The sequence below is a fragment of the Jatropha curcas genome, chromosome 9 (genome assembly GCF_041381405.1).
Source record: "Jatropha curcas cultivar XTBG-Jc1 chromosome 9, XTBG_Jcur_1.0, whole genome shotgun sequence".
Taxonomy (NCBI): domain Eukaryota; kingdom Viridiplantae; phylum Streptophyta; class Magnoliopsida; order Malpighiales; family Euphorbiaceae; genus Jatropha; species Jatropha curcas.
Genome location: NC_143159.1, coordinates 25,435,130 through 25,448,988, shown reverse-complemented (window position 1 = coordinate 25,448,988; position 13,859 = coordinate 25,435,130). Strand labels below are relative to the sequence as shown.

Sequence of the window (13,859 nt, the reverse complement as noted above, 5' to 3'; positions counted from 1 at the left end):
AGGATATACACAGGTAGAAGGTCTCGACTACAAGGAAACCTTTTCTCCTACAGCAAAAATGACAACTCTTCGTTGTTTACTTACTATTGCTGCTGCCAGAAATTGGTTTACTCATCAATTGGATGTACAAAATGCTTTTTTACATGGAAATTTGCAGGAAATTGTCTACATGGAACTGCCTCCCGGATTATGCCGACAGGGGGAGAACATGGTTTGTCGGCTCAACAAGTCCCTCTATGGGCTAAAACAAGCATCCCGTAATTGGTTTTCTACCTTTTCTGAGGCATTAGCATCCGCCGGTTTTGCACAGTCAAAAGCAGACTACTCCTTATTTACCAAACAGCAAGATACATCCTTCACTGCAGTACTTATTTATGTAGACGACATCCTTGTGACAGGGAATAGTATGCAAGAAATCATGGCCCTTAAACAATTCTTATTCAAGAAATTTTTAATCAAGGATCTGGGAAAGCTTGGTTATTTTTTGGGTATAGAATTTTCTCATTCTAAAAAGGGTATTTTTATGTCCCAACGCAAATATGCGCTAGATATTTTGGAAGATTCTGGCCATACAGGTTCACGGCCGGAGAGCTTCCCAATGGAACAAAATGTTAAATTAACACTCACAGATGGAGAAAAATTACATGATCCAACAAGATACAGACGATTGATCGGTCGGTTGATCTATTTAACGGTAACGAGACCGGATATTGTTTATTCTGTCCGCACATTATCTCAATACATGCATGAACCAAGAAAACCACATTGGGAAGCAGCCATTCGGGTTTTAAAGTATATTAAAAGTACTCCAGGACAAGGTTTGCTGTTGCCGCGCGAAAATAATTTGAAATTGTCAGCCTTTTGTGACTCAGATTGGGCTGGTTGTCGTACAACACGACGTTCCATTTCAGGTTATTGCATATTTCTGGGAAGTTCATTGATCTCATGGAAGTCAAAGAAACAAACTAATGTTTCTAGGTCTTCGGCAGAAGCAGAATACAGATCTATGGCAAATACATGCCTTGAGTTGACTTGGATCCATTATTTGCTTCGTGATCTAAAAGTAAGTCAGACGGGGCCGGCATCTTTGTTTTGTGATAATCAAGCAGCATTACATATAGCGGCGAATCCTGTTTTTCATGAACGAACAAAACACATCGAGATAGATTGTCACATTGTTAGAGAGAAGTTGCAGTCAGGATTGGTCAAACCACAATATGTTCCTACACGATTACAGTTAGCAGATATCTTCACAAAGGCTTTGGGACGTGAACAATTTCAGTTCTTGAGAAGCAAGTTGGGAATACAAAACATACACTCTCCAACTTGAGGGGGAGTATTAAGGAAAATATTAATCAGTTAATTGTAATTATCTTTACCATCTGTCATTGTATATCCTTTCTATAAATACGAGATTGACATAGCTTAATTATAGGATGAGATTGATACTTGTACTTGTATAAATTATGCACTTTTCTAATAAACAACACAACACTGTAAACCATTATCTTTTTCTTTATTTTAGATAATTTTTTTTTTTTTTTTTTTTGTTACTTATGCATGTCTTGCCACCTTAGAAAACGAAATGTGAAATACACGAGAAATGAGTGAATTGGTCACGTAAGAGCATCTTATGTGGCAACCTATTGCGTTTTAACTTCCTCCATTAAATCCCGCTTGCTTTTCTTTAATCCCAAATACCCATTTTCTTCAAAACTTCAAATTTTCAATTTAAACAACAGTTATGGCACCACCAAACCCAAAACCAGAGCCAAGAAAGGAAAATTCCTAAAAAATCTAATGGTATCCCAAAATACAACGATAACAATTCAAGAGCCGCTAGTTCTAGCAACATGGAAAGTAAAAAGATAAATAGGATTCACTTGGATGGAGAGTTCTAGAAAAGTATATAGTGAAATGGATAAGCCAAGGAATGAGAGCAATAGCTGTGAACCTTGTTGCGGCAGAGACGCAAGGGGAGTTCTTCGAACTTCGGCAAAGGTTGCAATTAGAGGCTGGCTTAGCGTTTCTTATACAAGCACAACCTTATATTAACATTGTTAATACTTCCAAAATGGAACAAACACAAAATTGAAAATAGAGCAGGACTAGATATTGAAAATAAAGCTTTCCACGTTTCTTTTTTTTTGTAAGTTTAAGAAAAAAGAAAACAAAAAGAAAGAGAACACGAAACCAAACCAAGTGAGATGACATCCACCATGGTAACTTAATTGCCAATTGTATAACCTATAAAAGACTTTATTTCTTAGAGCCTGTTTGAATTGATAGATAAGATAAAGAGTGCTAAGCAACGTAACTATTCGTGTTTGAAAAGAATTGAGATAAAGAGAGGTAAGAATAAATAAGGATGAGTCTTGTCGTTCTTTCCTCTTCAAATTTTAATTTTTCTTACACCTGAAATTCGGCGTAAGGAGGGAGAGATAAGATTTAAATTAATTTATAACTAAAAATAAATTTTATCTCTCTTCCTTCACGTCTTCCCAAACATAAAAAATAAACATTAACAGTCCTTACTTTTACATTAATATACCTCTTTCAAAACATGACACTTTTATTATTGTAACCCTCCTTACGCTTCCCCTCCCCTAACCTCTCGTATGTCTTTCCACTAGTCCATGTCATTGAGCGCTATATATTAATCTTATCTAGGAGAATAATTTTTATATTTTTTTAATTATTTAATAGGTGTAATTTATTTTATTTATAAGTTGAAGTGTTCAATAAAATGATTTTGTAAATTTAAGTATCTTTAATATATGTAATTTTATAAATTAAATTATTTATTGAGTCAGAGTAAAAGTCGAAGATATCACAAGATTAAAGTAACAAAGTCTATGATTAAATTATATATTCAATCATTAATTATAATTTCATACTTCCTATTTGGTAAATATATTGATTAATTTGAGTTTTAATTATTCAAATTAATTAATCATTCATTTAAAAGTGCCATTTTTACCGTTAAGTCGCGGATTAAATAATAATTTAATAGTAATATCAGGAATTAAATATTAAAATATATTAAATGTAAAAAACTTTTTAGACATAATGAAAAAAATAATATTATGGGACAAAGACTAATTGGTATGTTGACCAAATAAAAAAGGATGAATTTACTTCCGTTTCTCTTTGAAGAAAAATATAACAATTTAAATAATTAATTACGTAATATACCTATCTAATTCGATTCATTTTTAAAACAGCCGTTCAATTGTTTGATAATTAATTTTATATTATTTCACATTTTTTATTCGCTTGATAAAATACAAAATGTTTTGAGAATTTTTTTTCTCCTGAAAATTGAAATGTTTTAATAAGTTAAGGATAGATTTTTATATCCACAATTATAAAATATGAAAATTATTTTTTCCACTTTATGCATTTTTTTTAAAGTGATTAGTCTAGATTCAGATGTGGCAATGTGGATACATAAACCAATGAAAATAATTATTTTCTTGAAATGGACGTATTTCACTCAGAAAAAAAATATAAAATAGGAAGATTTTTTAAAAAATTTATATAATTTATTGATTTCGCGCGTGGATGGAGCTATAGATAAGTCAAAATTTATATAATTCATTGCTTTAAAAATTATATATAATAATTTAAAATTTATAAAAGTTTAATTTTATATAATTAATATTTCATATAAAGTTGCATAAAAATTAAAAGCAATATTGTTGCAAGAAAAGTGTATTTTATGCATGTGGGTTCACCATAATTGAACGACAACGTATAGGAAACATGGCGCGGAAGAATCTTCTAAATTTTTAGAACCAAATTGAAAATTATAGCCAACAATATCGAATTGCATTAACTCAAGAACCGAATATCGATCCCATTATATATATATATATATATTAATTTTAGATTTATCATCATATTTGAATGTGTTTTTTTTTTTAATTTATTTACTTGTTCATAAACATAATTTTTTATTTTTTATCTTTTTTTTTCTTTATTTCACTCTATAACATATTGACAATAAAAAAATCAAAATATTAGATAAATTACATATTTATATCACGAAAAGTTCTGAATTTCTAAACTAAAATCTTGAATTAGACTATAATTGAAGAAAGTGAAATAACCAAATTTCTGAATAAAAAAATTTCGAGGCAATTCGAATTCGAGAGCTTTTTCAATCAATCATATATTCACGGTCCTAATTAATAATTATAATGTAATAATTACCCTCTTAAAAAAAATGTAATAATTAAAAATCCAACGACCTTCCTGGTTTTCTACTAAGGACAACATATGCATACGTTTGCATTGTAATTAATTTTTTGATTAAAATTATTATTTTAAATAAAAGAGCCAACGTGGCAACATATGGTTGTGTCATGGAAGACCAAAGAAAAAAGAGTACATGCAATGCATTGCCACTGCCAGCATCTTCCCACTCACTTACGTACTTACACGGAAGCTACTCTTCTTCTCCTCTTTTCAAACTGTCCCATAATCCCCTTTATCTCTATATATAGCCATACTCTATACTCTACTCTTGCTACTTCAACTACTACAATGGAAGATATCTATACCACCACCGTCGACAGTGGCCGCACCGGCCTTCCTCCTTCAAGATATCGCGGCATCCGCCAACGGAAATGGGGGAAATGGGTGTCTGAAATCCGGGAACCAGGTAAGAAAACGCGTATTTGGTTAGGGAGTTATGAATTACCGGAGATGGCAGCCGCAGCTTATGATGTGGCAGCATTGCATTTCCGAGGAAGTGGAGCTCACTTGAACTTTCCGGAATTAGTGGATAGTTTACCTAGGCCAGCGAGCTCTAGTGCGGAGGATGTGCAAATGGCAGCGCAAGAAGCGGCTATGAGGTTTGGGAATAATATAAGGGCGACAAAATGTTCGGAGGTTGGTGGCTGCGGCGGCTCTGGTGGAGGTAGTGGTGGCGTTGGCGATGGTTTAGGTCCTGTAAGGATTGGGCTTTCGCCTAGTCAAATTCAAGCTATTAATGAGACGCCATTGGATTCACCAAAGATGTGGATGGAGTTGGCTGGGGCTCTATTATTAGCAGAGTCTACAGCTTGGGAGAATGTTGATTTTGATTTCAATGAGTTAGAGGAAATTGAAGATACTTCCATTTGGAATTACTAATTAATAAGTAATTAATGGAGATTAAATATTATATACTTAAAAATTAACACACTGTATTCATAAAAGCAAGTATCAAAATTCTTTTGATTAGAGAAAACAAATAATTTAATCGTTAAAGATGTAATTATTAGGCTCTATTTTAAGCATTGGAGGAGTTTTTTTTTTTATATATATTTATTTAATTAGCTCTTTTAGTGTGTAATCAGTGGCGAAGTCACTTTGAAGAGAAGGGATAGTTTCCGGCTTTGCTCCGGTATGTAAAATGTGTTATAGAGCCTAAATGTGATATTATGTTAAAGATAATATATAAAATGTTTGAATAATTTTTCTATTTTGAGTTCATGTAGACTGCTTCCAATTTGAGCAATTCATAATTTTTTTAATATAGTCAAAAGATGAAGTGATTATGACATTAGGAAACAATAATGTAATAAATAAGAGGAAGTTGCATTACTTAACTTATATATAAACCTCAATTATGAGAAGGAGATTGGTAGATAAGAAAAAATAACCACAAAAAAGGAGACCTCAGAGTCAATATATTTAATAGTTTTTATTTAATAATTTTTAACCGTCTTGTGAAAAACTATTTCTTTCGTTGAAAATCTTTTTTAAAATGTCAACCCTGATTTAATTTTACGATTACCTAATGAGATTCAGTATACTTAAACACAACAGAAATAATACTCTTCTATATTTATTAAATTGATAAAAACGCTTTTAAATAACACGATTCAAATCTAAAACTTTTCACCCAATCCTCAGTCCGAGTCCAATTATTGAATCAAGCGGCGCTGGTATTATTTACTTTTTATGACAAGAAGAAGAGAACCAAAATTTTCCAATGGCGTGGCCCCTGGGCTTAATTACTTTTTCGACTCACCGGATGGGGATGTTTATTTAATACAGAAAGTGCTATTCCACCAGACCTGCATTTGTCAGTACCATATAGGGGCTGTCAGATTGCTTGAATCTCTAATTTTAGGTAAGTTTCTTTTGGGATCAGCACCCTAATAGCCTATATGGAAATCGATTCCTGAGGTTTCAATTTGATTTAGCCTTAAGGTTTAGAAAAGTCACTATCAATCTAGTTTGATAGGGAAATCACAGTATAATTTGCTAAATATAATTAATCTGTACTTATATTTTCTAAAACATCTTAATTTTTCTTTATATTTTACTTTCGTTAAGTCATTTTTTTTCAATTTTTGCATATATTTCGTTAAGTTAATAAAAAAAATAAAGGTCAAACGAGAGATACTAAAATTTTATATCAGAAAAATTATAATACAATCTTTATGATTTGAAAAATACAACTAAATCTGTTTCTGTGTTTTTAAAAATAGAAAGATTATTTTCTGTCATTTCATAAGATACTTAAAGAAAAATTACAACTAAATCTGTTTCTGTGTTTTTAAAAATAGAAAGATTATTTTCGCCATTTCATAAGATACTTAAAGAAAAGATGCAAAAATAGAATAGAAAAAGTTTAAAGTTTGATGGAAGTAAGCTATAAGAAAATTTTAATCTATTTTCTAAAAAACAAAGACATATTAGTAGTGTTTCACAAACCATAAAATCGTAAATTTCCCTAGTTTGATTATTGAATTCAGGATTTTCACGTTCATTTTGTTCTTGAAATCTTTAAGAGAATGACTAGAATGTAAACTTACTATTCTAGATTTGATTTTAATTTGATTGAGGATTATAATTTTTAAATTAAATTCTAATGTAAACTCTTTTCGACTTGGTTGGATTAATTTTTTTATACCGAGAGGAGCCAATGGAAGAGTCATAAAAGGCGATTTATTTTTTTTTAAAGTTAGGAGGGCCAAAATTAAAAAAGTACACTATTTTAAAGGATAAAATTGAAAAATGTTAAGAAATTTTAGAGGTGAATTTTTGAAAAAAATTTTAATTCTATTTAAATTGTGTTTTGGTCCCATGCAGGGTGTGACAAACGACTTGGCGTTATGACTTCTTTTGCTTAAAATTGGAAGGTGTCGTCTTGGCGAGTTTATGGCTGTGACGCGTAGTATCGCATTGTTGCGACACAAGGCTGCAACAAGCAACGAGTTGTGGATGCAGCGAGCCGTCTTGGCAGACTGAGTCACAGACGAACCCTCCAGCGTTCGGACGTCGCACCTTTTTCAATCAGAGAGGGGAAACGATGACGACTATGGAATCGATATCCAAGGGAGAAGAGGATATTGGGTACAACATCAACAATGTAAAGAAGGCCAAATTACAGTCAACACTTGCAGCTCTCCTCGACGATCCAATTCTTGCCGATGTTCCCAAAAAACCATCCTTATCCGACGTCGATACTCTCATCAGCCTTGAATTAGGCAGCGCCATGCGAATCTCCGTCCTCAAACTGGACGGCACCTCCTTTGGTACTCAATAAGCTATACTCTCTTCTCTTGTTGGCATTATAACAAACAATTAATATGCGAGCCGTAACAGTTACTTAATAGATTTTTCTTTTTTTTTTTTTTTGCGTTGCTAAAGATGTGGCGCTGATGAATTCGGCGACTGTTAAGGATTTGAAGCTTGCAATTAAGAAGAAAATTATTGAAATGGAGCAATCCAAGATGGGTCATCGACATATTTCATGGTAAGCTAATGTTTTTGAAGAAACTCTCTTCCTGTTCTCTTTGTTAGAGCAACCAAGAATCTATTGAGCTTGGCCACTGTCTAATACATGGTTTCTCCTGTGATTGAGGATTTTGGATTTGCAGGAAGCATGTCTGGACCAATTTTGCCCTTTCCTTCTGCAATCAAAAGCTTCTTGATGACAACTCTGCACTTCAAGATTTTGGCATACGCAACAATTCTCAGGTTTTTGTTCTACTAGTTGCAATTAGTTGAGCTTTGTGATTGAGCAATCCAAGATGGGTCATAGACATACTTCAAATTAGAAACCCATTGCTGATAATAAACTTGAAAGTCTCAGGGAAATCTCACCAAACCAGTTGAAATAATGGCTTTTGGTTCCATTGTCTTCAGTTATCTAATTTCTTGCATAGCCTAGCTAACTCATTTTTATTAAACGATTCATTTTTCTAATCTTATGAAATTGATTCGTCTGATTGCTTCTCTTTTCCGATGGAAGATATGCATTTGTTAGAAAAAGTAAATGAAAGGGCTGGCTCTATATGGCATTAGAGTACATGATGAGGTATACGTTGGTTGTATGCAGGTGCAATTTGTGCCCTATGTCATGTCAAAGGGTTCGGCAAGGCATTCCAAGCGGAGGAAACACCGTTTCTTTCATGGCCTCAACAATCGTGCCTAAGGACTGGATTCTTTTGCTTCACGAAATGATGCTGCAGCTGTGACGTTCTCACCTGAATCTTCTTTTCTTATGTTTGTGCCTTCGTTAGTTAAACAGCAGCATCGTTGGACCTGAGATGCTGATGATTAACTTGCTTGTCTATGCAATGCAAAAATGTTTTGTAGGGTATTTAAAGATTATCTTCAAATCCAAAATATTTCATTACTGAGTCATTATTATGTTGCTCGGAATCCACATAATTTCGCATTGAAAAACTTGTGCTGAATACCTGTTGGGTCTGCAGATCAGAAAACTAAAATTTGATATTCTAATTCTCTACTCTGCTACCTTTTGAAATAAGCTAACCAATAAAACCGATCAATTTGAGGCTGATAATGAAACTAAGAGATAAGAATTAAGAGGGAAGTGTTTGCAGAAATGCTCACTCAACAGGAGCTCTTGCCATCTCATTCATATAAAGAGATAAAAAATAAAAAAAATAAAAAAAGGATACAAGTGTGCTTTTCTGTTAGGCACCCAACTTTAGCCCATGCCTATGCTGATTCACTGCCATTATTCTACAAAGCTTAGCTTATAGATCTGGTTAAGACAAACTCCTAATCAAAATTTAAACCTTGACTACCCTTTACATGTGTCAATTACAATTAAACAACTTAGTCAGTCACAGGGCAAACTAATTGCTACAATTAAAAATATAAAAAAAACCCATGTGATACTTGTACTAAGCTCTATGTTCAAGCTGGAAAAACTTCTGTTGCAAATCTAAAGCCAATTTTTCGTCGCCTGACTTCCCGAGGTTCTTTAAGACTTTCATATACACTTTAAAATGAGGTCTAAGACCCTTCTTAATCATTTCAGAAAGAATATTTTCAGCAGCAACCAGATTTCCCCTCTTCTGATGAAGGCTTGCAAGCAAGGTGTAATTCATACTGGCTGAATACTTATCATCTGAGCCCACAACATACTTGTATGCCTCCCCGTACTGCTGTGAGTTGAAGAATCCCTTGATAAATACAGCATGTGTTGAAAGCCGAGGCTCAAGACCCCTCGACACCATTTCATCAAAAAATTCAAAAGCGATATCAAACTTGTGATCTTTACAAGAGTCATGTATAAATATTTCAAATGTTAATGCATCAGGAGGACAATTCTTCTCTTTCATTTCCTGAAACAATTTGCAAGCATCATCTTTCTTACCATTCCTTAGCAAACAACTAATTATGTAATTGTAAATTTGGGCATTTGGCTCACAGCCTGCCATCCTCATCTCATCCATCATATTTCCTGCTCCTTCAAAATCACATCTCCTACACATTTCCCGAATGAAAACACCATAGTAAGACAACTTCCTCTCAGTTGTCTCGATCACAAACTTCGCCATGTCAAAGGATCCCAAAACACAGAAAAGTTCGACCAATGAGTAAACTCCAGTACCATAACATGTCCCCCCAACTTCATGTAACATATCAATCACACTCTGTGTTGATTTCCTTAGCAACTCCTCATTTGCAGCCATAACAGGTAAGAACTCAAATGCCTTTTTAGTTAGGGACAATCTGTTCAGCTTAAAATCATTCAGAAGACATTGCATAGCATTGTAATGACCTAAACGCCCACAATTATCAACAACCAAACTACAAATATCAGAGTTCATTCCCAATTCTGGCTGCCAAATTCTAATCCAATGAAAGAACTGCAATGCAGACTTTTTCTTATTATTCAAAACTTCAAAAACATGAATACCCGAGGCAATAGATAGTCTTACATTGAGAACTTTCAACTTAGATTCCCAATCATCCTTGTCTTTTGTTAGCCAATTAACAATCTCTGAAACTTGTTTTGCAGTCGCTTTTGGTCTAAGCTCACCAGTACCCAATTTTTTATACCGAGAAGCATCAGTAGATGACACTGAATAAAGCCGAAAGCAACCATGAGCCATAGACTTCATCAAATCAAGATTCAAAATTTGACTTGCACAACCGATATATCTAATATTACATCTACTAAAGCCTAAAACTTGTAACGCTTGAGAATGTGGGTATATCAGAGAACTAAGGGAAGGCAATCCATTTGAGGAAAATGAAGATAAACTTCTATAACCATTACATTTACACATGTAAAGAGGATGAGAAGATTGGTAAGTTTCAGAAAATGAACAAAACCCAGTTATGAAAATTAAAGAATATGAAGTGGGGTTTAAGAAATATGAACTCAAAATTGGACACCCGAATGAGGCAGCACAAATTAGGGTTTTAGGAGGATTAAAATGTTTTAGTTTGTAATGAAAGAATAAAAAGTAATTAGGGTTTGAGAAGTACCTGATATTCCTCTTAGAAGGGTTTGAGATTTTCATAGTCAGTATTTGGATTTCAGAGGTACTTGCTGGGGTTTTATCAAAGAGAGAGAGTTTCTATACGCAGAAAGCTTTTCGCTATTTCCACTCGTACTTTGTTAAATACACCCAACGAAATGACTGTATTATCCTTTCTCGCTCTTATTTATTAAAAAAATTTTGTAGCTTTGTTACTTTATGAAAGCTTCACTCACGTTGAACACTCCATATTACTGCTCCTCTCGCCTTTATCAATCAACGGAGATTTCAAAAACCTGTCTCCGATTTCACCGTCGTTGAGTATTTGACGACAAAAGGAAGCTCTTTCATCTTCTGAGAGTCGGTGGCAGCTTTATTCGGCGCTTTGAAGCCCTAAAATACTCGCCGTCATCCTATCAGTCACCAGGTGTTCGTCATTTGTCCTCTTAGAATCTAGTTGCTTTGAGTTTGCTGCTTTAGCTTTCGTTTTGCTGTTATATGGTGAGGTTGGAATCGTGGGCTTGGATAAATTGCTATAAATCCAATTTCTTCTCTCTCTTTTTTTTTTTTTTTTTAGAGAGAAAGCTAATCAATATGTTTCCATTGGTGAAGTTTACTGCTGGTGTTGAAGACCTTTGTCAGAGAAATTGAAGAATCATACTCCAATGCACATGTATGTGCTTAGCTAACTACTATCATGGTTTTATTTTGTTGTATTTTGATTTATATGTTCTTGTCATAAAAACTTTTGCCTCATTTGCAGAATAAAGGCCAATGCTGGTGCACTTACCAATTTTGAAGTACTTGAATTTTTGAAGGCAAGAGGTGCTTCAAAAGATTCTTCAAGGGTTATTGCTCCAGTATCACAATCAGAGTACAAGGTTTCTTTTTTCAGTAATATATATATATATAAGTTTTATATTGTGGAAAAGTTTGGCATGTAGGCTTTGGATTGACTGGAAGAAGATAAAACCATAATGGTTGTTAATTTCTTTGGTTGTTTTTGTTATAGGTTTATGATTATTTGGTAGAGACTCCGGCTTGCTGGCAATCAAGAGAACAAATCACTGAATTTTTTGAAAAGTGTGAGCCGTATAGACTTGCAAAAGCTGAGATCCTCAATATCATTAACATTGTGCCTTATGAATTGGTTGAACTTGAGCCGGTAAATCCAATATTATAATTCTCTCTCTTTCTACCTCTCCTTTTATGGTGTGTTTGCTGAAAATTTTGCTTAGGAATGAATGTCAGGTATTTTGTGTTATTTTCTCAATTTGCATATATGTGTTACTTGTTTGCTACTGTAGGAGCTCCCATTTGGATATCTGCTCTCGGTTATTGGACTCTGTTTTGAGGGTAGAATGGCTTTTTAGTTTAGTCTTTTGGATCGGGAAAATGTTAGAAACTTGCCTTTTATTTTTATTTTTATTTTTTTTGGCTTCTTAAATGGTAGATTGTAATGTCTTGTATCATGCATCAATTATTACTTATTTTCCATTTACAGTCACAAAATTTGTTTAACTCTGGGAATTAGCTGCATTATGCATCATACCCTACTTCCCTGGTATGGTTATGGTGTCATCCTAGTGTCCAATTGTCTTGTTCTGGAGATAATTATCATTCTGCAGATCAGTTCTTTTGAATATGAGTAGATTTTTGTCAAGCAATCCAAATAATCATTCTTGCTTTCTTTTCTACTTTTCATAAAGGTGCTTGGTTTTAAGGTGAAGAACATGAATTATAAACATTTTATATGGTTGTTATCCTAATTAAGTTTTGATGCTAGAAGTCTCTTAACATTATTAAATTAGGAGAACAGTGAGACAAAATGTTAATTTTAACTACAAAGAGATGGACAGTTATAAATAACTCCAGCCTTTTGCAACACGCTTTTTATTTTTAATCCGATTCGATTTTTACCAAATAGAAGTGGTAGTATTATGTTCCAATGCTTTTAATTAATCAATTGCCAAATTGTTGGTAAAATTTGGTGAGCAGCTGCAGAATATTTCAGATAAGCTTTGATATGATGACGGCCTGAAATAAAACAAGGGGAGATTGGTTTTGAAAATTATTAGTCTAGAACTCATAACAAGATGAATCATTAGTTGAGAATCAAACTGTCATATTTACCTTGGATTATCAACCTCTTCAAATTATCAAATTGTAATCTCGTGCTTTATGGAGAGTGGCCATTTAACAACAAATGTTGACCTGAATCTACTCTATTTATGAGTTTTGGATATGCATCATGGATCAGATGTTGTAAATGAAGGGTGGTGAGGGGAAATGTGAACCTTAAAATTGTAAGACTTTCTGATAACCTTTTTATGTAAATGCAGTTGTCCCTTGGTAGGATAAGGTGACAGGACTTTTACTGATGGTTTTAAAGCATATTTTTGTTTCACAGGCATCTAGTAGAGTGTTTCATTTGCTTAGGTTACATGTCTGACAAACACAAGAATTTTGTTTCCACAAGTAATTATCTCCTTTTATCATTTGCTTGTGTGATGGAAGTGCTAATTGCAAGAATCACAAGCAGGAAGACCATTGTTGCTTGTGATCCTTAAGATATGTGATATTTTACAAGTGCATCAGTAATTTTTGCTTCTTTTGTTTGACAGCTTATAGAGCAACCTGATCAGCGTTTGGGAGACAGGGTGGAAGAACTACTAGACTTGGTTACAACTGTGTTTCCACGGCCAGAGAAACCAACACCGGAAGATGGGATAGATGAGGATAAAGAAGAAACTGGCAATGAGGAACAAAATGAAGACAAGAACGAAACTTCGGTTGAGACACAGATTGATGAAGAGGGAAAAGAAAATGAAAATGCTGATCAGGAGCCAATGGAGATAAGTTGATGCCAATCTGCTGGTCTTCCTTGGTAGTGTAATGACTTTTAAATTCTAAATTAGATACTTAGCATTATATAGTTAAAATGTAATTTAGCCTTTCTCCAAATTAGTATGATATATATACATACTAATGGATATAGATTTAACTATTTAAGTAACCTGCTTTGTTGTGAATTTGAGAATACCTCAACCAAAAAAATATAATTTCAAATAAATTCCCTAATTGATGTCAATGCACATTGTAAAGGATCAT

General features: G+C 33.6%; 4 protein-coding genes across 7 annotated transcripts; 3 read left to right on the top strand and 1 right to left on the bottom strand.

Annotated features, from left to right (window-relative positions):
• The first annotated feature begins 4,515 nt into the window (after window positions 1-4,515).
• LOC105640479 (ethylene-responsive transcription factor ERF022) lies at window positions 4,516-5,470 on the top strand. Its single transcript, XM_012224803.4, has one exon. The coding sequence runs from the start codon at window positions 4,549-4,551 to the stop codon at window positions 5,137-5,139; it is 591 nt and encodes a 196-aa protein (XP_012080193.1). The 5' UTR covers window positions 4,516-4,548; the 3' UTR covers window positions 5,140-5,470.
• A 1,672-nt stretch (window positions 5,471-7,142) lies between these two features.
• LOC105638114 (Ubiquitin-like superfamily protein) lies at window positions 7,143-8,649 on the top strand. Its single transcript, XM_012221855.4, has 4 exons — window positions 7,143-7,535; window positions 7,651-7,756; window positions 7,881-7,980; window positions 8,342-8,649. Exons 1-4 carry the CDS (start codon window positions 7,310-7,312, stop codon window positions 8,435-8,437), a joined length of 528 nt encoding a protein of 175 aa, XP_012077245.1. The 5' UTR covers window positions 7,143-7,309; the 3' UTR covers window positions 8,438-8,649.
• Window positions 8,650-8,845: 196 nt separating this feature from the next.
• On the bottom strand, window positions 8,846-10,866 carry LOC105638107 (uncharacterized). Its single transcript, XM_020681003.3, has one exon. It carries the CDS (start codon window positions 10,788-10,790, stop codon window positions 9,159-9,161), a length of 1,632 nt encoding a protein of 543 aa, XP_020536662.1. The 5' UTR covers window positions 10,791-10,866; the 3' UTR covers window positions 8,846-9,158.
• Window positions 10,867-10,951: 85 nt separating this feature from the next.
• On the top strand, window positions 10,952-13,780 carry LOC105638075 (uncharacterized). 4 transcript variants are annotated; one of them, XM_012221832.4, is made up of 5 exons: window positions 10,952-11,175; window positions 11,361-11,421; window positions 11,512-11,629; window positions 11,761-11,913; window positions 13,373-13,780. In XM_012221832.4, the coding sequence occupies exons 2-5, from the start codon at window positions 11,414-11,416 to the stop codon at window positions 13,610-13,612; spliced, it is 519 nt and encodes a 172-aa protein (XP_012077222.1). In that variant the 5' UTR covers window positions 10,952-11,175; window positions 11,361-11,413; the 3' UTR covers window positions 13,613-13,780. The 4 variants fall into 4 exon arrangements, with proteins under 4 accessions (XP_012077222.1, XP_037493956.1, XP_020536682.1 ...); XM_037638028.2 differs by having other exon boundaries at window positions 11,326-11,421; XM_020681023.3 differs by having other exon boundaries at window positions 10,952-11,249.
• Window positions 13,781-13,859: the final 79 nt, after the last annotated feature.